The sequence below is a fragment of the Bombus impatiens genome, unplaced genomic scaffold (assembly GCF_000188095.3).
Source record: "Bombus impatiens unplaced genomic scaffold, BIMP_2.2 scf_0033, whole genome shotgun sequence".
Taxonomy (NCBI): Eukaryota; Metazoa; Arthropoda; class Insecta; order Hymenoptera; family Apidae; genus Bombus; species Bombus impatiens.
The window spans coordinates 598,576-620,919 of record NT_176452.1 but is presented as its reverse complement, the minus strand read 5'-3'; the positions used below and the strand labels follow the sequence as shown (position 1 = coordinate 620,919).

The window sequence follows — 22,344 nt, the reverse complement described above, 5'->3', positions numbered from 1 at the left end:
TGGCTGCATATGAGTAAGTTCATAAAAAAGTTTTTTTTATATTTAACCAAAAAAATTGCACTTTACATCGGTTCCCTGTAGAAAATGTTCCGTTTGAAAAATCATAATGTTCTTCCTAATTTTGAGATTTTATCGTTATTAATGAATATCTTCTGCATAACGTGTGAAGTCTCGTAATAAGTATTCTCATAATAGCTATTCATTACGTTTAATACCATGAAGTCATTCATAACTTAGCGTTGCCACGAAATTAACCATTTCATTTCTGTCTGGATAGAATTATATTTCGCTGGAGAAAATTATTGCAGCATGTAATATCGACTAAATTATACAGTTGACGGTTTTAATATTCGTTCAAATTATTTACTGAAATTTTTTAATATAATATTCATAACTTTCTTATCCCAAATCTTCTATCATATTCATATTAAGTTCTATCATGAGTTTTAAGTTTAATCCTAAACGTTCAAATCGGTATTGTATCTATTTTCAATTATCACGCAACGAAACTATATTTTAATATTCTGATAGCATCCTTATCCGAATAACATGTCGCATATAGTTAAAATGCATGTTCACTGTCAACGCTCAAAACTTGCTAGCGTATTAAATAAAAAAAAAGTTTATCCTCAACTCTACCGTATCACAAAGCGAACCATTCATACACCAACATTCTTTGTATCTTCCAATGCTGTTAATCATTCCGCCGAAGCGTTCTCCAAAGAAACAAAAAACGCATATAACCAAAAAAAAAGTTGGTGGTTTCGTCAAAAGCAGGGACGCCGTTTTGATATTCTCGGTTGGCATCGAGGAAGAGGCGCGTTAATAGTTATCACGAAGGCATTATCGCGAGAAGCCAGCCCAGCGAATCTTATTCCTCGAGGCGAAAAGGGGGAAGGCCGCTTCCTGTTATCCGTTCCCCAGGACTCGAGCGAGAGAGATAGTTGGGAAAAGGGTCATCGGATGGCCCTGAGCTCGGGGTCACCCGTCTCGGAGGATGTCTGGGCGTTAATTAAAATGTGCCGCGCATCTGGCGATGCCACGCCGACTTCGACCGCCAACCACCTCTTTCCCCTTCTTCTTCTATATGCTTCTTCTTCTTCGCCATCGTGTTTCCTTTCGTTCCAACGTTCCCGCCATTTCCCTTTCTCTGCCAGTGGTAGAATGTTTGTTCGACCGACCATCGTCTCGTTCCTTCCTGACTCGAGGACTCTTCTTGCTCGCTCATTGCGTGCGATCGCACGCGAAGAGAATCGCAACTTTAAAGCTTTGAACGGGGGAATGCCACTTGGACGACAGCTGCCGCGTTTCGTGCACACGTATACGCGTTCCTGAGACACATGCCGAGGATGTGTCGTCACTTCCTGCGAACGACAGCTTGCACGAATCCGGGGGGTTCCACGTATTTTTGCCCGCGAACTCAGCGTCTCGATCGCTAATCAACGATAACGTTGGACCGTTAGTCGTTCGAGGAAGCTGACTAATTCGGTGATAATTAAGACCTAGCTTGGAGATTGATCGCGCCAGCCATGTCAGTCGTTCGAGATTTTTGCCTTTGATGTACGGCTAGGGAGTGTATAGCAGGTTGTTGGGGCTCGTGGTTCGGCTTTGAACAGGTTGTTGCACGGTGTTTAAATGAGGGAGCGCCTGGATGGGGCGTCGTTTACATGGGTGCTCGTATGTAGGTTAAGGGTTAACGGAGCATGAAGACGTATTTTGGTGTTGTGGTTCCTTTCTCTTTTGTAATTGGAATAAGATTTTGGGAAAATGGGATTTTAGTGTCATACGTGTTATTTGGAATGGATATATTAACGAAGATATTCGCTAGTGAATGTCATTTATGTTTAATCATTTGTTGAGTTGAATAGTAATGGAGTAAAATAATTGTTTGTCTAGCTTACGTTAATTATGATATACTTTAGAAAGGCGTGAAATATTTTTCTACGGATTTGGTGTTCTATTTTATTTTGCTTTCATTTATGATTCGATTAAGTTACTTTCAATAAACACAATTTATCAATGTACGTATTACGTGTACGACATTAGCTAGTGAAATATAAAATACCATCGATAGTTTCACTTAAATATTTCACTCCCCAATATCGAGGCACCGGAACCGAGTAATCTTTTCATAAAACTACGTATCAGTAACGAACATTATCTACGTTTGTAAAAATCCTCCCTGGCTTAACCCCGTGCCTCACGCTATCAAATCACATTCAGGGCGCGGGCCATGAACCAAGTGCGATAAAGGCAAGTTATATCCACAGTAAATTTTTATGTTCTTTGCGATTACAGTTCTGATTCATGAAATCAACTATTTATGAAACACGTACAATCGCAGTGGCGAAATGTAATTTATTTTTACGGCAGGTACAACATACGTGTTACAAAAACACAAATGAAAAATTCAGCAATTAATAACTTCTATTATAATATAATATTTTACAAACATTGAATACTATGACTCAAGGAAACAACAAATTCGCGTGGCAACCAATCTGTTACCGCGTTAAAGAATTAAAATTACACGCAGCCGATCGATTTCATCGGAAGAGTTTTCCTCTTTAACGTCGGTTACCACAGTTTCGATTATTCATGCACTAAAAGTGTTGTTTCGATATAAAATGAAATCTCCGGTGACACCACGTGAATACCACCTGTCGCTACGTGTATATACGCGTTTGCTCGCTCCTGGCGATACGCAACGAGGATATGTTGTCACTTCCTGCCAGCGACGCGACGTCACGCCCTCGCAAACTACCGGTTTTATTTTAGCGACACTGGGTATTTGTCACACTGTGTCGGTGCACGTAACCGCTCCGTGGTACAAAATGCTTGCTAATATGGACACTATGACCGCTTGGTTCATTCAGAAAATGCATCGTTTAAATTAGAGGTCAACTCTTTCTGCGTTGCGAACGTCATCGAAATACATATATGAATTTCGATAAGTTTTTTAGCCACTTTCAAGTTGTACGTCATGAGTTTTGAAAAATTATGTATTATATATTACAAATTCATTTATCGGACTAATATATTTTTTGTATTTATTTTCTGTATTTCTGTATTTTCACACATTATTCTCCAAAGAGACGCATCGCAGGTTATTTGAATATTGTGTAATAAAGGAGGGTTGCAGCTCGACAAATATTGAGAGACACTGGTCTATAACATCCCCCTACTCCATTACGCACACTTTGATCATAACTTTTCGCTCAATTCCTTGTGCTCTTTCACAGGCAAAGAAAAAATACGTTTCGGCCGCTCGTTTCCTCTGTCGCAGGAGCGTTTCATTGGACGTGGACCGCTCTTAACATCCGTAAATACAGGGCCGTAAATATACGTCAGGACGTATATTAAACTCGTGTCATGTGCTTCTTCGGCGATGTCGTTTTACGCGGTCGTCGTCAAAAAGTCTGAGAAACGTCGCTTATTTTTGCAATCAACTTCTCAGTGAAGTTACGACGGCGACAAAGAAATTACGACGATAGAGACACGAAGCGGATACGAAAGATTTCAAAGAAGCTTTAACGACGCGTTTGTGGATGATATGTAGAAGGTTATGTTAATCTCATTTGCATGATCTCAGTGTCTAATAGTTGATTTTTAAACAGATAGAAGCTGTCGGTGATTTCTGGAATGATAGCTGTTATAATCTGATACGTGTATTAGATTAGATTGTATCAGCGATATGTAATTTCGATGTCTTTGCTACATCTTCGAATATGATACGAATGGTAGTTTCCTACAATGTTTTTTTAACGATGAAATTTTTCTGAATTTTTTGAAATTATAATTTCGATGCCATCATTTTCTTGATTTTCAAGTTTCTTCGAATTACGTTTCTTCTTCTATTTATTAGGAATTAGGTTTCTTTTTATATGTTGAAAATAATTACTTACATTATCAATATCGATATTTTTTAAAATAGAGAAAATTCCACGAAACAAGCACATAATTTTTGTCATGGCAATTTGCCTGAGCAACGTTCAACGAGAAACCATCCGAGCTGTTCAAAGTTCTAGTTCGAGCGACTGGACCAACGACCACATGGGTCTTCTGACGAACTACACAGAACTTTGGACGACCGACTGATCGTTCGCGCTACTTTATCGCGGTTTCTTGGAGAATCATCCCGGAAATAGTGTTCTCGACAACCATACCTCAAAATCCGGGAAGCGGACGATAGGGAAATCAACGTGTGTCCGCGCTACGAAACGAGAGAGATTTTGCTCGCGTTTCGCTTTGAAAATCGGGCGTGAAAGGCGCCTCTTAAATATAGATCAGCCTCCCACGAGGAACGAATGCGCGAACGAGCTCTTAAAGCGGACTACGTTACTATTAATAAAGCAATTATAAGGGCTACGACCGGCGCCGTTTCTTCGACGCTCATGAACCTGTTACTTTCGATCTGACGTCTCCATTAAAGCTTTTAGTCTGCTAATGGAGATGGCTAGTTTAGCGATCCCCTTTTATTCGCTAGTCCTTTACGAATTGGATGGAAACGTAGTTTTAGATTATGGGACAGCAGGGTAGTTACGGTTTTGGATATTAAAATCAGCGTAAATTAAGTGAAATGAATTGTCGGGGTTGCTGTGATGATATGACCATAAAGAAAGACATATTTGGTTAATCTCTTAAAGTGTCGTCTCTTCAAAGTTTAAAATTAGCAGGAAAATGTCAGATACGAAGATATAATTAACACGAAGATTCTTCTGTTCGATACCTGATTCCAATTAATTTTATAGCGTGAATTGTAATTTGAATTAAGTCTATGATTTGGCTATAATTAGATGATGACAATATAATTTGGCCTTTGTTACAGCTTTATATGATTTATTTGTTTATAATTATTGAAATAGTTTCATGATTACGTAGTGTAACACAATATAGATTCTGCTTTTATTCCAATGTTGACTTTCAGCTTATGTTAAAGAAGTTTATATAATTTGAAAATTGTTCAACTACAGAGTATGTAGGGACCTCCTTATATAAATATAACATTTCTCTCTGCTGTTACTTATTTCTTTCATCGGTATTTACTGCACTTATTGAACTTTCCAACCGTAAATAATTGCCACTCAATTAGACGTCGTAACTCAGAGAAAGTAGCCGTAAATTGCGTAACCGATAGTCCAGGATAAATAGCATAGAAATTATTTGATACACGATCGTTCTTGCATTATGTATCTGATTTCTCGAAATATTTGAATTTTGCGAAATAACTTCATCAATGTTCTATTTAGTTGTTTGAAATAACGAAGTATCAGCTTCCACTCGTCTAGACTTCTGCACGCGTCGTTTAACTCATGCGAAATCTATTTGTCCATTACCCTCTTAGTTGTGCCAAATGATGAGTAATCCTAAGGCTAAGCTCAGTCGTGTTTGAAATATTACGTTTTAGTTTGCTGTCTATTATTTTCGATAATTCCTTTATAAACAATATTATAAATATTATATTGCATTCTGTGGCTTCCTCCTTGATTTATATTGTATTTCGCAATGGAATATTGCTAGTATCTATTTCTACAAATTAACATTCAACCATTCTACCTACAAGTTTCTTCAAAATATTAATTTTATGTCTTTAGCAATTCTCGCGGTTCATTCCTCAAAAAATATTACTAATTTTTAATGAAGTCTACAAATCAACGTTCAACTATGCTAAGATTCGACATAGACTTCATCAAAGTATTTAATATTTCGTACCTTCAGCAACTTTTACGATGTAGTTTTGTTTCGAAACTCATACGTAATCACTGACGACATAAAATAAATAATATAAATTTATAATATAATTTAAATTTAATTTTTGAAATTTTAATATATATAAGTAATAAACTATTATAATACCCTTTTCATTTACATTAGTTCATTTTGTTCGCGTATATTTTCTTTTTACGTTTCACCCTGTCTCGCAATTTATTCTTTGCCAACATATCAACTCTGTACCAGTACCAATATCAGTTACATTGATCATCCAGCCAATCCCAGTAATACTACACTAACAAAACGCGGCCATATTACCTCGATATAACAAAACTGCCAACTATGTACGAGTATCGATTCCTCATCCATCTTAAAGTAAAGCAGAAAAGAGGAGAAAAAGGGGGAGCGGACACAACAGAAGGAAAAGCAACGAAGAAAAGGGACCGATGAAACTCTCATCCGTTCCCATGGTGCGTTTCGCTTTCACTTTCATGAGTTCTCGCGATGCGAATTCGACTGTTGAATAAAAAGCTCCTTGCCTTCGAGTCGTGTGCTCCCTTCTCCCCTGCGTTTCTCTGGCCTTCGAGCGCGACTTGACGGAAATACCATACAAGCCGTGCCGTCTAAAACCACCGGTGGCCGTTAGATACTGACTGACGAGGTACACGAGCAATAAAATCCAGAAGAAGATGGAACAAGTGACACCTAGCCGCGGAAAAGAGCATCGATTTCGTCGGTCGCGACGCGTTCGTCCAGATTGGATTTCGATTTTCTCTTGGCTACGATACCAGACACTCTACTCGATGACCTATATTTCTGTCACTCGACGGGATACGCTGTCAATTGACAGGAAATCGAACGATCTGACGCGGAGCTGCCGCCATTTTGCGAGCTGTGTAATTGATTCGACGTCGCGACGCTGAATGGAAACACGTGTCACGTGGACGGGGTGATTTCTGGCTTCGGTACGCGATAAATATGCTGAGATTGATGATCGTCTATGTTTCTGGCTTTTGGAGAAATTCCATGAAATGTTAGTAGCTTTCTCTTCAAATCGGACAAGGAAAATTATGTAAGGAGCATATATATCACAAAGGTCAACGTATATTTTATAAAGAGGTTATTTTTATTGAGATACGGTACATATAAAGTGGTGTAATAACGCAAAATGATTGTACAGCAGAATAATTCCACCATTAAAACGCTTAAATAAGTACTAAAGTACTAAATTATTTATTAGTGCAACGGTATCGTATTAATTGCACAATATTATCTTAAATAACATGCGATTAAATTCGAAATGATCTCATAAATTTGGCCCAGAGTGCGTAAGGAAATTTATTTTCTATACGGTCAAGTAACTTTCACTTTTACCGCGGTAGAAGATCATGAATTCTACCGTATCGGGTAAAATTCTTCGAAAAGCGAATACTATCGACGAGTTCTTTGACGTTAAAAATTGTACGCTTGATCTACGGCTGTTTCATAGCACGACGATAATTCGTCACGTTGAAACAGAAGCAGCGAGTTTAATTCTCGTCGCACGATTATCATATCGGCAAGGTGGAGGATTACGCGCGGTAGCAAAACGTCTTTCTCGCGATCGAACGTCCATCATAGAATCGCTGACGGTGATTAGAATTGGATTTCGAGACGCGCTTGTCGATTGCAAGTTTTCGAACTAACAGGAATTTCGAGTTACAATCCCCCCAATGTTCATATGTTTGTAGTTAAAAGTTATTCTAATTCTTAATAGTTATTCTAATGTTAGTTTCGTAAACACGAAAAATATTTTCAATTAATTGTTGTATATTATATTTATTATAGAACCTGAAATGTATTAAAAATTTAGTTTTTTTTTAAAATAATTTCTTTTCTTGATTAATTGGTTAAGATTTTATGTTCTTAATTTCATTGCACGATGTTTAAATTCTTCGTTTGACAAACGTGATCGTACGTGATGATCGTACTTGAGAATCATATAATTTTCCTATCGACGCGTTTCCCACTCCAGAAAATCGAGTTTAAATAAAATCTAAAACTTTCTCATTCGTTCAAACCATGTTATCCCTATTCTCTTTCTAACCATTCACTAACCGACGTCGTTTTTTCGCTCTTTTAAATTCACGGCTGAAACAGCCGAGATTGTACTTGACCTACAGCAAGGACCACGATGCGAGATAACCGCAATAATTCATCGTCGCGATTTTGATAACTCAATTTACATCGAGATTGGAATAAAGGTGCAGCTGGAATGGAATCGTTGAAAACGAACCACTGGTTAATTTCACTACGTTCCAACAGGTTGGGTGGAGCATAACTAACATAGTCGTTCTTGCGGCGATTGTGGTAATTGCGCCATTTTATCGGCTGTCGCCCTCGATGCTGTAAACGGGGTTGGGCATTTAACTACCTTCTATACGTAGAGAAAATAACCGTGTCTGGAATGCAGACCTTTATTTCGCCTATTCCCAATGTAGACATTCTACTTCCGTTCATATTTAAGCGATCTACAGAACGACGAGGTTTCGGTACGCTGGGTTCGTCTTAGGAAAAGGTCAATCCGTACGTAGTTTCAACCCATGTGCAATTTGTTGCGACCCGTGTAGCAGACTATTACCGAATAGTTCCACTTTATTTCAGACCAAGTGTGTTAGACCGCTGTGAAATCTATTTTATTGCCTCTGTTCTCGTTGAATCCGAATCGTTGTTGATCGTTGTGAGCATGTGGAATTTGTAATAGGATTTTGTGCGAGTCGAATCGAGGAGTAAAGTGTTTCGTGTCTGTCGAGAATTATTGGCAGTATGTTTTGTATTTGATACTGTCGCAATACAGATGGCGAAATAATTGTTTCTCTGCGTATCGTATATAAATCTTCATTATTTATAGACTGAATTTTACATCCCTTTTGTATTCATTATATTTCGTATTACAACTTTAATCGGTATTACGTAAATGGACGATAGATTTAATGAAAGCGAAGAAACAGGATTGTTGGAGATGTCAAATGCAGATCATGTTGAATAGTATATTTCATTTTTTATAATATATAAAAATATATTTTACTCGAAGATAGATCATAGACTTCACGATATGAGTCTAAACTTTCATAGCGTTTGACACTGAACTGTAGAAGCGTATAGAATTAAAAATTCGATCAATTTCCATTTTCTTATCTTCGTATTATCATTCAAGCTAAGTCAAAGTATAGCGTACAAGTGTACGGGCTTATTACATACTTCGTGAGCGAAAATATCACGTATACAGTTACGGTTTTTCTTCCTTGCAATCCAGCGTAGAAAGGGTTATGAGAAGCCTAAGAAATTCTTCACGACACCAACGCTTCATTTCACTGATCCTGTACTTTTGATTTGAAGAACCCTCGGTGCGGCTTCTTTCTTAACCCTTTCGGGTTGGATGGTGTTTGTGAAAAAAAAGACGCCAACCGATAATCAAACGTATGACGGCAATCTTTTCATTTCCTTTCTGCTTTATATTTCTATTCGTTGTCGCGATAAAAATTTGCTTAGTATTTTTCTTCTTGTTTTAATACGATATATCATGATGTTATTAGATGAAAGCGAATCTTGCGTTGATCTCGCTGACTAAGATTTATCGTATTGAGTTAGTGGATAGCTTTCTGCAAACGACTACAATCAGTACTTGGAATTATATGAATTTTTATTTTGACGATTAATAATTAATTAATTAATATGCCGATAAAGAAGAAATATAATTTCTATAAATTTCTTTTACATTAAGATTTGTTTATGTTAATTTTGCACTAGCGAAATTATGATAAATTGTTATCTCTTAAATATTAAAGATGAAGATGAGGAATGTTTTAAATGTTAATGAAGTTAAACGAAATCTGAGAGAATGAATTTTTTGTTGGCGGTAACGTAAGAACACATGTGGCAATAGTTGTGGACTTGTAAAAAAATCGCAACAAGTGGGTTCCGAAGTTCTTCTTTGTCTGCCTTATTCACGAGAGTACTCTCCCGCAGATTACCATGCACATATTTAGAAATCTTTCCAGGAAAGCGTAGGAAACGTAAGAATACTAAAATAGAAATGTTAAATATAATCCTTTGAATTGAGAAATCCTTCGACTCAAGTCAGTGCTTCTCTCAACTCAACCTCTTCATTGTAAAAATATAATTTTTCATTTTTTACTAGTTGCAAATATTCTATCTATTATTTTCACATTCGAAAGCAATTCAAAAATTGTTCAGATTTTTATTTCAATTCCTTTTACAGTAAAAAAAGGAAAAGATACGCGAACTATTCAATATTTATATGCTAACTGGTCCTTTAATGTTAAAATTTCTATATGCAGAGAGTTGAAGTTAATTTCCATTCCCCAATAATTCCAATAGCATGCTTCAGTTACTTCAAAGATCGCTTCTTTAATCTCATCCCGTGCATAGCACAAAATATTTACCCCTTTCAATGGTGTATTATCGTTCACGAATATTATCGTTTTGGAATTCGAGGCAGCCTAATCGAGTTTAGTAACGATGAGACGACCCCAACGGTATTCGGCATACTCAAACAGTGGTTCTCAATCCTCTCCTAATAACTATCCACTTTTAACCCTTATATTCTCCTATAGTACATGCAAAATGTACAATTTTTAATTCTTCAAACATTACCACCCAAACCCTATAATAAGAGCGGAGAATGAAGCATATGATTCTTCCACTTCTATACGTTTTTACTACTAGAGTTATTAGAGTAGCAAAAATTAAGATTTTCTAAAAATCCATCTATTTAGGATTACGTGAAATCCTATATTTTTACAATTATTTTGTATTCGATCAATTGAATTATTATGAAATTTGTTTTTATTTTATAAAGAGCACGGTTCTTTAAGAGTCCTTGTAATTAAAAATTCGAACGTAGCTAGTATTAAAAGACTGAAACTAAAGCTTTTAATGCGATCTCTCTAATTCATCGTTTTATGTTGTGACCCTTTTCCCAGAAAGCTCCATAGTTCGTAATTTTTCATCGAAATGTCACTAATTCACAATTGGGGATTCGAGTGATTCTTTGCAAAATGTTGAGAGAAAATGTTGCTTTCTTCGTAATAATTTCGTCTCTACTTCTTTGGTGCAAGTCTTTTACGCTTTAGTCGTCGACAGTGCTAGCGTTAAAACAAAATCGGCTCGAGCAGAGGAGCATAATTCCAAGGCTAGTACCGAGGTGAGTTCTGCCACGAATACACGCGCACGAATTTATGCTGGCCTTTCTGTAACGCCTCTTTGATCGAGGAATCAGCGTGGCTAGGCAGCTTCGTAGCGAGCTGCCGTCGAAAATAGAGAACCTGGCCAACGTGCATCGCCGGGAACGCGGCCAGGCATTCCCATGGTAGGTCCCCGGGTGCGTGCTTCTCATTCTGTCTCGCCTGGACGCCATTAAGATCACCCATCTCTCCCTAGTCCGCTTTATTTCACAGAGATTCCTATCGACCCGAATAGAAAACCACCTGTTTTCGTTTTTGCGTGAGCTTTCTCGTTTCCCGATGATGATTCGCTAACCAGCTCGTCTGTGAAAGTTGGAGTCCCCTGTCGTGGCTTTTGCTCAAACGAATGTAATCATTTTTCAACTTGTTAACAGGATCATATACAGATCATATGCGAGTAGAAGTAATATTTAATAAATGAAAATTGATAGGTTGAGCTTAGTTCTTCTAATTTATTTGTAACCGTCATGAAATGTTAGTAAAAATTATAACAGAAGATTTGTAAGTGAAGAAGCAATTACATTCGAGTGGCGAGTTAACTTGTCCTCCCTAATTAACAGATTAAAGTTTGCAATGTTGGCAATCTTTGTAAAATCTTATTCCAAACACGCATTAATACCAAAAACAAAGATGTTGGAAGGTTAAATTTAGTTTTAAACAAGCGACTTTCTTAGACATACGTGTCGGTATAAGAAATTAATATATAATATATATAATAGTTATTAATAAAGTTCAATGCAAAAGTATCATGATTGTGTCCTATAATTAAGCTGTCGATAATTGTTTGCGGTTCAGTTTTGTTTTTTCGTCGGCGTCACGCTTTGGTCGCTGCTTAAATTGATTCAATAGGGGCGAGAAGAAAAGGGGATCGTTGAGCTAATGTAGTTTCCATTCTCTTTGCCTAAAGCGTCTCGTTGATTGGATCGAGCTCGCTGGGAAAAAGTGTGTGAGCTTATTTAATCTTTGGGTAATCGAGCGGGTCTCGGTTAAATACGAGTGTTTGCACGTGAAGGATGGGAAATTCTGGCAGAAGTAATGGAATTAAAGCCTTGATCGGAGAGGTGCGATGCTTTTTTCTTGGAATGGACGTTTGTTTTTTAATCAGCGTTTTGTGTAATTTGTGCCCATAAACTTGTACGATTTCTAACATTTTTTTCCTCCTTTTTTTTGGATTCTTTAAAATATATTCTAAATAGAACATAATTTGTTTAGAATAAATTTAGTTCATTATCGTCAACATTTTCATTGAAAACTTGTTTAGTACGAAATTTGAAACGAGAACCGGACAGTCCAAACAAATATACTCCTGATTATTTGATAATTATATATTACAAATTGAAGAATTTATTTGTAACGTTACAACAAAATAAAATTGTGGACACATGTGAGTCATGCGAGGTACTCCTGTTTCAATTACCATACAAAATTCGTAGTGATTAAGTTTTTATTGGAGAATATTCTTGTTTGTCAAACTTGCCTATAATTCATCCTATAAACGCGACTCTTATTTGTCATGCATGATTCATATACCATATTACGAGTCACGTAAATACATTATTACAAGGCAAAGTTTAAATAACACTTCATTATCCACTTATTGCCCATTAAATTTGGGTACACCTGAAATCGATTCGACGTTCATACACATAAAAATATCCTCGATGTTCATTCGTAAATTATTTCGACGATTTCGTTGCGGCAAAGAATACAGAAAGTAAACATCGTAGCAGACAATAATTCCGTTCGATTTGGAATCTCACGCGATGTACCGACAAATAAGTGCTCGAAGACACGTCGATCGGTTACTACGTTTAGCATTTATCGAACGGATATTTTGATAATAAGTGAAGACGATCGAATTTACTGCACGAAACGCAAGCCGAAAGCGTGTCATTAGCGTACAAATTTAGTCGGTACGCGACCTCTCATGAGTGTTTACCAACGGGCCCGGAGGCGCTCTCGATGGCTTGGCAATTTTTCTGAATACGTTTGTATCTCTTTCATTCTACCACGCTTTTTTCGGCCGTCGGTTTTTTGACGAGCTGAGAATCGACCGGTGTTCTCACGAATAGCGCACGCCAACGCCCTGGGCATGCCCTGGTTTTCCACGAAAATCATTTCTGCAAATTACACGTCGCCGCAACGCAACACGTCTCTTCTCTATAGAAAAGTTCGAATATTTGGTTTGTGGTATGAAACGTTTCGTCCGCGCCGTTTTTGTTTATAATGCCAGCATTTTCTTGGCTTTCATGTGTATCGCTGCGTGTGATTATTGTTCTTCGGCGTAGAGTGTTGAGAATTAAAAGAATTACATTTAAATGTTTAAGGACGCTTAACAATCAACGAGTCGTTTAATGCTCTCTATTTCAAAATATCGGTTTACAAAGATATCTAGTAAGCTCTTCAGGCTCTAAATACTCAATCTCCTAATTACACATAGCCACGCATTAATACGCACCATTCATCGCATTTATCTTCTCCAAGGTTCTCAAAATGATCTTTAACCGGCTGCCCGAAACATCAAAGAAACGAACAAGAGAGAAAAAAGGATCTGCGGTCTAACTGTTTTGTTCGTATGACGTACAGGCGGTACAGGCTAGACGAAGCGTGTCGCTTTTGGTTTATTTTGTCTGACGTTTGGATTAGCTGTATTAATAAACCATTAGCAATTGAGATTACCAAACACAGTAAAATAGAAAAGGGCTGATAAAACAGATAAGATTTTTACATATCGTACATCATTTAAGAAAAGGAAATATTATAAATTAAAGACTATGGATTTTTATAAATTTGTGAAAAATTTGAAGATGTAAAAATACTCGGTCGTTTACAATATTTGGAACGTAAGACAATTTCTTATCGAAGTTCCTCTTTTTTAAATTATATAGAGAAATTTTGTATAAATATCCACCGTCTAATTATTAATATACGAGAAGAATTTTTTATTATCATGCAGCGTAGAGACCATTTCAACTGAAAGTCTTCACTTGTAATGCTTGCATTTACCATTTCAACTGGTCGATTACTCACATCCTATGCGTAATGCGGTCGTCTGGGATCGGTTTTTTCTTCTGTCATTTCAGCCGATTTTTTGTCCAAACTCAGCTGTTCGATAGTATGGGCCCGACGTTTAACTGTGCAAAAATCCTAATGTCAAGGTTGAATCGTTATCGTGGTCGGGCATCGAGCGCGTGATTTCTGCGAAATGCGGACCTGTCTCGCCGTCGAAAGACGAATCGTACGTTCACGCCCACGCGTACACGTGAAGCACGTGCATGTTTACCAAATCGAGCCTGCTGGAGCCATTGACTTTTTCACCTTCAGACGGGATCATCGAAAGCAAGAGAAGGTCGGTACGTTTGCAGAAGAATCAGCATCGATGCAATAAATCTTCTTGTATCTCGAACCTGCATCTAATAAAATGCAACTATGAGGAAAAAAATGACCGTGACCAATGATTTAGTGGGCCTTTTCGCGGAGAAAGGAAAAACTGTTTCGTTAACGCGATTTTGATACCAGAATATCACTTTGAAGTTAAGCTGATCAACTAAATTCCCTCTTAATTTTAATGTCAGAATAATTATTTATTATGTAATTTTTGAAGAATCAAATATTGGTATATTATATAATATACTAAATTATTAAATATTAGTAAATATTAGTATATTATAGTGATGGAGTTAAACTGGTAAACGATGTAAATGCCAAAGGAAATGAAAAAAAAAAATGAAAAAAAAATGAAAGAACGATTCTAGCAAGAAGATCCTAAGTGCTAGAATAATTTATTTTAGCTTTCGGGGTTACTGCAAGATAAAACTACGATCATAAACTAGACGATGGTTAAAGAAAGAAAAGGATTGAAAAAAATGAGAATAGTAAAGATCGCTAAATTTAACTGGTCTATATATTTTCTACTACCTGTTCTTCCTCTAAATTTGTAAAGGTGATAAACGTTGAAAGTCCATAGCGTTAGCCTAGCCACGACTAATGTGAGTGGCTGATGTTAATGGATTCTAGAGCATTATGGCATCCAAATTATTTTTTTTTCTTCTTCAAATTTTAGAAATTCTTTTCGAGCCCGCAATTTGTGTCATTGATTTCTATATTAATATATGTATATATAATATTTCATTGTCACAAATTTTATACCTTAATCATCGCTAGTTTTAATTTTAGTAGATAAATATTCCCAATTGAAATACACTCCTTAGAGCTTGAATTTTCTGTTTCGCCAAAAAGTCTTGCAAAAGTTCTACCTTTCTACTGGCACGCTATAGTTCTACATTCTGAGACGAGGCTAACGTTAGAACGAGGCATAGGCGAGCAGAATCGAAGAACAGGGTCGTGAAAATTCGCACGCACTCACATTCCTCCTCGTCTTCTTCTTCTGTTTCTTCTGGAAGAACCTTGGCCCGATTTGGCTGACAACTAGACGAGCACACGAGGCTTTCTAGTTTCAGCTCTCCGTTCCTTCGCTTTCAGTCAGCCGCGGTGGTGAAACCGGAGGAATCAGTCGTCTCTTTGCATTACGTAAACTGCGTTCCTTCGTGCTCTCGAACCGAAGACGATAGAGAATTAAACACGCCGTTGTTATCGCTGCAATCCTAAAATTCAGCGATTTCTTCTCGTTCCATTCATCACGCGCTACTTTACTTGCTAGTTAGTAGCTGGTTTCCGTTGCCTAACAGAGACCGTTCAGAAACTATTCCTGGACGAGATACGGCTACCTTCGCGTAGACAGCAGCTATAATTGAATAGTGAGCAACGTGGTCCGGTGGCAAGTTTTATTTGAACGTTTAGCGCCGGAACACGGTAGACAATTTTATGAATTTAAAATAATAACAATAATAAATAATGAATAGAATGCTGGAAATATCTAAGTTTGAAGGTCTCATTCAAATAAACGATACTATTATATATTCACTCATACGCATGACATACACTTGACATATGTTGGCTCATGAAAGTATTTGAATATTTATTATTTTATAGAAAAAATTTTATTATTATAGAAAATGTTATGCTCGATCCACTCGTACGTCAACATTGTATATGTTATATAAAATATCTTGAAACTTTATTAATGCTATAATGAGACACGACTGTCGTAATTAGGTTGCTATAAAAAAATTATTTGAATATCTAGTTGTTAAACACTGATGAAATATTAAGATATTTATGTGTTCTCATTGTATCAGTTAATAAAATATATAGGAAAATTAAAACGATATGTATATGAAAATCCACGAAAATATAGCGCGATAAATTTGTCTATTCGGATTGTTTAATTTTGTCCACTGAACGACATAGTATTTCGATCGTGGCGTTTCCTATTCGAATTATTTTAAGGACGAGGTACTAAGAACCGTGTTATAGGGTCACGTTGTAGTAAACCGTGTGGATGGTTCGCGGTTTCGTTTCCTCAATTGCGGTATTGGAAGGTGTCGACAGAATGGCCGAGATGTTGTGAGAATCCCTTTTGTCGAATATCTGTTATCGAGATCATTTAGTTTTGACGATTGTATCTTTTTTATATTTTGTGTAAGTTTACTTATTTAAAGCGATGTGATAGGTTATATTCAAATTTATACCATTTGTATTAATTTATATAATCTCACGTTAGAAAGCGTATCCTGAAGGTTAGAAAAGGATATTAATTCGATTAGCGTACGAAATTTTTCATGCATTTACACGTTTACGTAACAGTCAAGGTTGCTGGAATTTGAATATTCATTCAGAGGTAGAAAATAAAATACCCTATATACTTGATTCGTTGGAAAAGAGTGAACGGGCAATTTCGAAATATCATGTACATACTTATTTAATTGAAGGATTAAATAAACATTTCTTGAAATTAAAGTATGTTTCCGAATATATGTGTGAGAATACATATTGGAAGTAGATACTTAGAAATGATCTTTTTAAATAATGTACCTTAGCGTACAAACTTTTAGACTATTTGTATTTTACTTTTAATCCAAATCCACCCAAAATACGTATGTTCAAAAATTAGCTAATTAACTTGAACAATTCTTCCAGCTTTAGAAGTACTAATAGATATTTGTCGATTGCCATAAGTAGAAAAGTCTGCACGTTATTCACAGTTAGACAGAATTCGATGCAAGATCGCACAATCGGCTTTCACTTCCTTCGATAAAGCGAGATTAAGCCATCATCCACTAAGGGGCAATTTACCAATCCCTGCAGTCAGCAGGATCGGAAGGAGAATCAAATCCATCAAGCTGACCGTTATTAACACACATCAGTGTCACATTTTTTGGGCAGCTACAAATTTTCATGAAAGCGTAACCTTCTACCCCTCGCACACGCTCTTTTTCTTTTTTTTTTTTAATCCTCGCGTGTAGGTTGGTCAGTAAGCTTATACAGTTGTAACAACTGTTATGTTACTGCTACCGTTAATACATTCATATTTACACTTACGACTTCTAAAATTATCCAAACTATTTATTTAAAATTCCTAATATACAACCGTTACTTATCAAGATAGTAAATTACTACGCAGTAAATTAACTATTAAATTAACGTACAAGTAGCCATTACCATTTATATATCACGAACGAATATTTCTCGCGATCGTTGCTCGTAGCACAGCATCTTATCATCCTCCTCCTGGTATCTCTTTCACTCTATCCTTTCTCCCTTACACGTAACATGTTCGTTGGTCCTCTTCCTGCGTCTCCGTCCCCTGTATTTCTCCTTTTTCCCTTTCTCATCTTTCTCATGGAGCGTGGTGTCACGAAAACAGGCTGGTTCGGTTCCATACGATAAGTGAAACGTGTTCGAGCCACGTCTGGCCCCACGTATACGTGTACCGTGTGGTCATCAAATAGCGACTCGTCCGAGTTGGCGAGAATCTTGCGTCATTGACGCGGCAGCCGCCCATGAATGAAACCGTGGAAGCGCACGTGTGTAGCTCGCGAGCTCCGTCGGCATTTAAATACGATTTAAAGCGAACGCGGCCCGAAACGGGTTGCGGAGGTCGCGTTTTAACCGTGAACGAGCGTGAGAACGATTCGCCGCTGTCCAAGGAGCCGTTTCCCGTGCACGCCTTGTCGACTGCTGCCATTTTAGGACAGAAACCTGCTTTCCCCTTCTTTACCTTTCTACTATTTCTCCTCATTTAGTTTCGAATTTTGCAATTTGGGATATTTTTAAGTTCGTTGCAGATTAAAGAGGCGTATTTTCTTATGCTTTCGTTTCTTTCTACCTTCTTCTGATGTTATTAAATTTATATCGTTTTATATAGAATTTAGAATTTAAAAAGAAATATTTTTGTATATTATCCGTTTTAAACAATTTTTTTTCAATTTTATTACCATATTGTCTTAATGTTTTATATCATTAGTACAATAAATTAAACCGTTAATTTATTCAGTCAATTAAGCAAAATCATATCGGTCGTGTAGAATTGCAAATTAGTACGAAATTTGTAAATCACCTGAGAATATATTTAATTAATAATTCATTTAAATATAATTCATTATTCGTTTAATATTTAACATAAATCGGAAGAAATTGCTGAAATAAATGTTATCCTCGATTCTGTTTTATTTATTTACCGTATTTAAACTGTGTTTAACGTTGTGTCAGTAAAATGTCGCGTGTGGAAATGCGTTTGTTGTAATTCCAATACTATTGCGTATTATGCTATCATCGACGGCTAAAAACCGTTATTACACGCTATTCGATATTGGAATGGCGAGCGGTATGGCCGAAAGAAATGAAATCGATCTTAGACCTATCATTGCTCTTAGTAAGATATTAATAGCCACCTCGATTTGACATTCACTGTATTTATCTGATTATCGAACCTTGTCGTTTCAACGAAATGTTAATGAACATCGTGCAATGTAGGTGGTCTTCCATTAAAAACGAAATACAAAAAAGAAAGAAAGGATAAAAGGAAAAAGATGAAGGGATGGATTTTTACGACGAAGAGGGAAGATTTGCTGAATCGACTCCGATTTCACCGTTATTTCGTACGAAATGCTTTTTCAGAAGGTTTCTCAATTAGATACATTTCAATCGAATATTAAAGAAATATTCGAATAGACGTACAGTGTACAGAAAACACAATATCTTTTTCTATGCCTAATGAAAGGCGCGCAGAGAAAAAATGGCTTCCAAAGATGTGTTTACTTTCGACAAGACTGTGCTAATTTTCGGGGTATACACTTTCCACGGTCTCGTGTAACTGTTTCGTGAAAACGTGTCCGTCTTGTTATATACCTTCTAACGTTTGTACGAATTCGCTTTGCTTGTTTTATCGGAATTTCTAATCGACGCCTTAGCGGTGTACCTTTCGAAACTATATATATATTTAGTAAAGGGGAAATCGACGACCGGTCGGGTTGATCAAATATTCGACGTGTTTTAAGGTAGACTGAGATAACGTCATAAAATTATTTATAACTGTCCGAGGACGATTCCGTCATATCGATTTACGACTTGCAAATACGATACTTTTTTAGCCCCCTTTTTTTTATTAACTTTATCTTCGTTCCGATAAAACATTTTTAATTGCTGACCGAACGATCGTGAAACGTGATGAAACGATCGACTAGGCGGAGTGGCATTTAATATTAAAGGCTCGCGAAATATCCGTTAATTAGCGAAATCAAGCATTTTTTGAGAAAAAGATCGTTACCGAAAGTAGACGTCAGCTTCTCGCTCAGGTTACGACTGTAAGAAGTTAATACTCGAGATTAAGGTACAAGTAAAGTTAAAAGAGTATACCCTCTCTGGTAGACATTTAAATTTTTAAAACCTTGTGTCGTGTAAATATACCTATTTAAATATACATAGATAAAAGTTGAGACACATATATATATATATCTTTTTACAGTTTTTTTAAATAGTTGTTTTTGTTACTAAAAAGCAATTAGTATTTAATATGATAATGAGAAAAGGTATACTAGAGCTATAAATTTTTCATTATTATATCCTCCTTAATGCAAAAAATGCATAATTTCAGCGGTTGAATACAATTTAGGAAATTATTGATTTATAATCTAGGATGTCTTGTGCAAAAGCTTAATCAAGCAAGTATTTTTATAAACTCAGAATATTATACGCAAAAGTAGCTAAAATTTTTCTCTTCCCGAATTCTGAAGATAATCGTGGAAAATTTTTACGGCAAATATTCCCTTTTATCATTTTAAAAGAATTTGATTAAAATATTAAAATATTCAGAAATATTATCGAAAGAATTTTTATTAAATAAATTGAGGTCAAATGTTGATAAAAGTGTTACACGAAGGGAAAAATTTGTTGGTGGTCCCCGAACCATCTAACGATTAATTTCACCGATGCCTTTGCAGTGTGTGACGTATTTTAGCTCCGTCGAATATTTTTATGAATGACGCCTTTTTTTCGTAGCGCTTTTAACGCGATACACGTCGAGAAACGAGTCACGTCGAAATGGTTTATCGCCATCGATATGGCATACCTTACTAGTCGTAGATTTTGCACGAACAGGATTTCGAGGACACACACCTTATCTAACGCGTTTTAGCAGTTAGCGAGTACATATCAAATAGGAAAGAACGAGAAGGAGAAAGAGAGAAAGAGATAGGATCAATTTGAAAACCTGTCGAAGGCCACGATGTCTATCCTTTCCTTTTCCTAATAACACGAGTCAGCCTTCGAACTAACCCAAGCGCTTCATTGATATCAAATTGCTCCTTAACAAGTCACGGTGACGGTTTCCTCAATGGAAATGACGCGAACCTAAATTGAATTTCAAAGATATTTTAATTTGACGTGGAGGTATGTGTGGGTTATAATTTTGAATTTTTTTCCACTTTGGATGTCTTATATCCTCAATTTGTATGATTCTGAATTTTTTAAATTTTCAATTATGATTTGGAATTATATTTGCATATTTATCAAAAAAGTACATCTTTTGAAAGAAGAAAATAGTCCTTTAGGAGATCGATAAAAAGAGGAAAACTGAGTTTTACAAAGAGATCACGTGATAAGGCTATTTGGAAAGTGTGAAACTAAGTAGAAAACGTTTCCAAAGAAACTGAACACCTACGATGCTTCTTCTGACAGATTCGATTGCCACCGATGCATTCGTGGGTGTAAAATGTGACATTTATACGAAAGCGTTGGATACGTTGGTGTTTTAAAATGTGATCGTGCTTGCTTGTTAAACTGTCAAGTCGGAAGAGAAAGGTGTTTCATTTTTGTGAAATCAAGGTTTTTATCTTTGTACGGATCTTTTTAGTATCAAACCAATAAGTGTAGAAATATATACAATGAATGTATTCGGTTTTTAAAAATTATTTTAGAAATATGAATAAACGTATAATGTATATCTTATACGACTTCATTTATTTTTAAATATGCTGAACGACAAAGAGTTTATGCAAGATATATCTCAAAGAGGAATCATCCCACGTAAAAAATTTAAATCGAAAATATAATTAAACGTTTTTGCACCATGCTTCATTTTCGCAAAAATCGGATTGGAAAATTTATCGCGTACACGCCATCTATATCGACCTAATTCGTAAACTAAGCACGTTTAAACTTATTTCCCCTAGAACGAGTGATATAAAGGGAGAAATTTTATTCTACATTCTTTTACTACTTCTATTCAGTCGGGAATTATCGAAGTTTACGTACACTTGACGAGTCCTACAATGAGCTATCGTTTCATTTTTAGAGCGACATCGTAAAATACAAAATCATTTAGTATTCTTTAATATCCTTTCATAAAAAAAGTATCCAACTTTTTTCTTTGAACAGGTTACTCATCTATAGTCGTACAATCGATCGTTAAAATATTACAAAATAACGATGTTCTTCAGGATGTCGTCTTCCTAGAAGCAAATAACGATCGTCAACATCGATCAAATAGGAAATCTTATCGAGGATAAATTAATGAAATACGTTAAGTAGAAAACGTAGAAACGAATAAAAGAAATATACAAGTTGGAAATAATTGGAAAGTAGCCGATAAATGTGGCCATTTCTTAATATAGATGACACGCTGTTGAATTGCGGTCAATTAATTCGAGAACCGTTTCTCCGAAATTGTTGCAGAAAGTCCTCGAGGAACGATTGGACAGCAGGGTCGACGCCATGGTTGAGACCGGTCTGGTGCAGGAACTGCTTGACTTTCATCAGAGATACAACGAGCAACGGATTAAATCCAACACGTAAGTGCACGAGTTATATCAGTAAGTGCTTTATATCACGCGATCCCGGTCTGCCGGTTCAAGGATTTATTCTTCGTTTTTCTCCTGTTTTCGTTGAGTCCCCGATCCATGCTCGCCAGACCGTTCGACGAGTCCGTTCGCTTGAAAATTTTCTCCCCAACCGAAGCCTGCTTCCCTCGTTAAAGCAGCAGATTAAT

At 36.4% G+C, this 22,344-nt stretch overlaps 1 protein-coding gene across 2 annotated transcripts in view; it reads left to right on the top strand.

Moving 5' to 3' along the window:
• Window positions 1-22,344, top strand: part of LOC100748987 (tRNA dimethylallyltransferase) — a 116,906-nt gene that overhangs the window by 80,619 nt on the left and 13,943 nt on the right. For both annotated transcript variants that reach the window (XM_003484995.4, XM_012387972.3), the window contains exon 5: window positions 22,032-22,147. In XM_003484995.4, coding sequence (XP_003485043.1) covers window positions 22,032-22,147 — 116 coding nt within the window. The remainder of the gene's footprint in view (window positions 1-22,031; window positions 22,148-22,344) is intronic.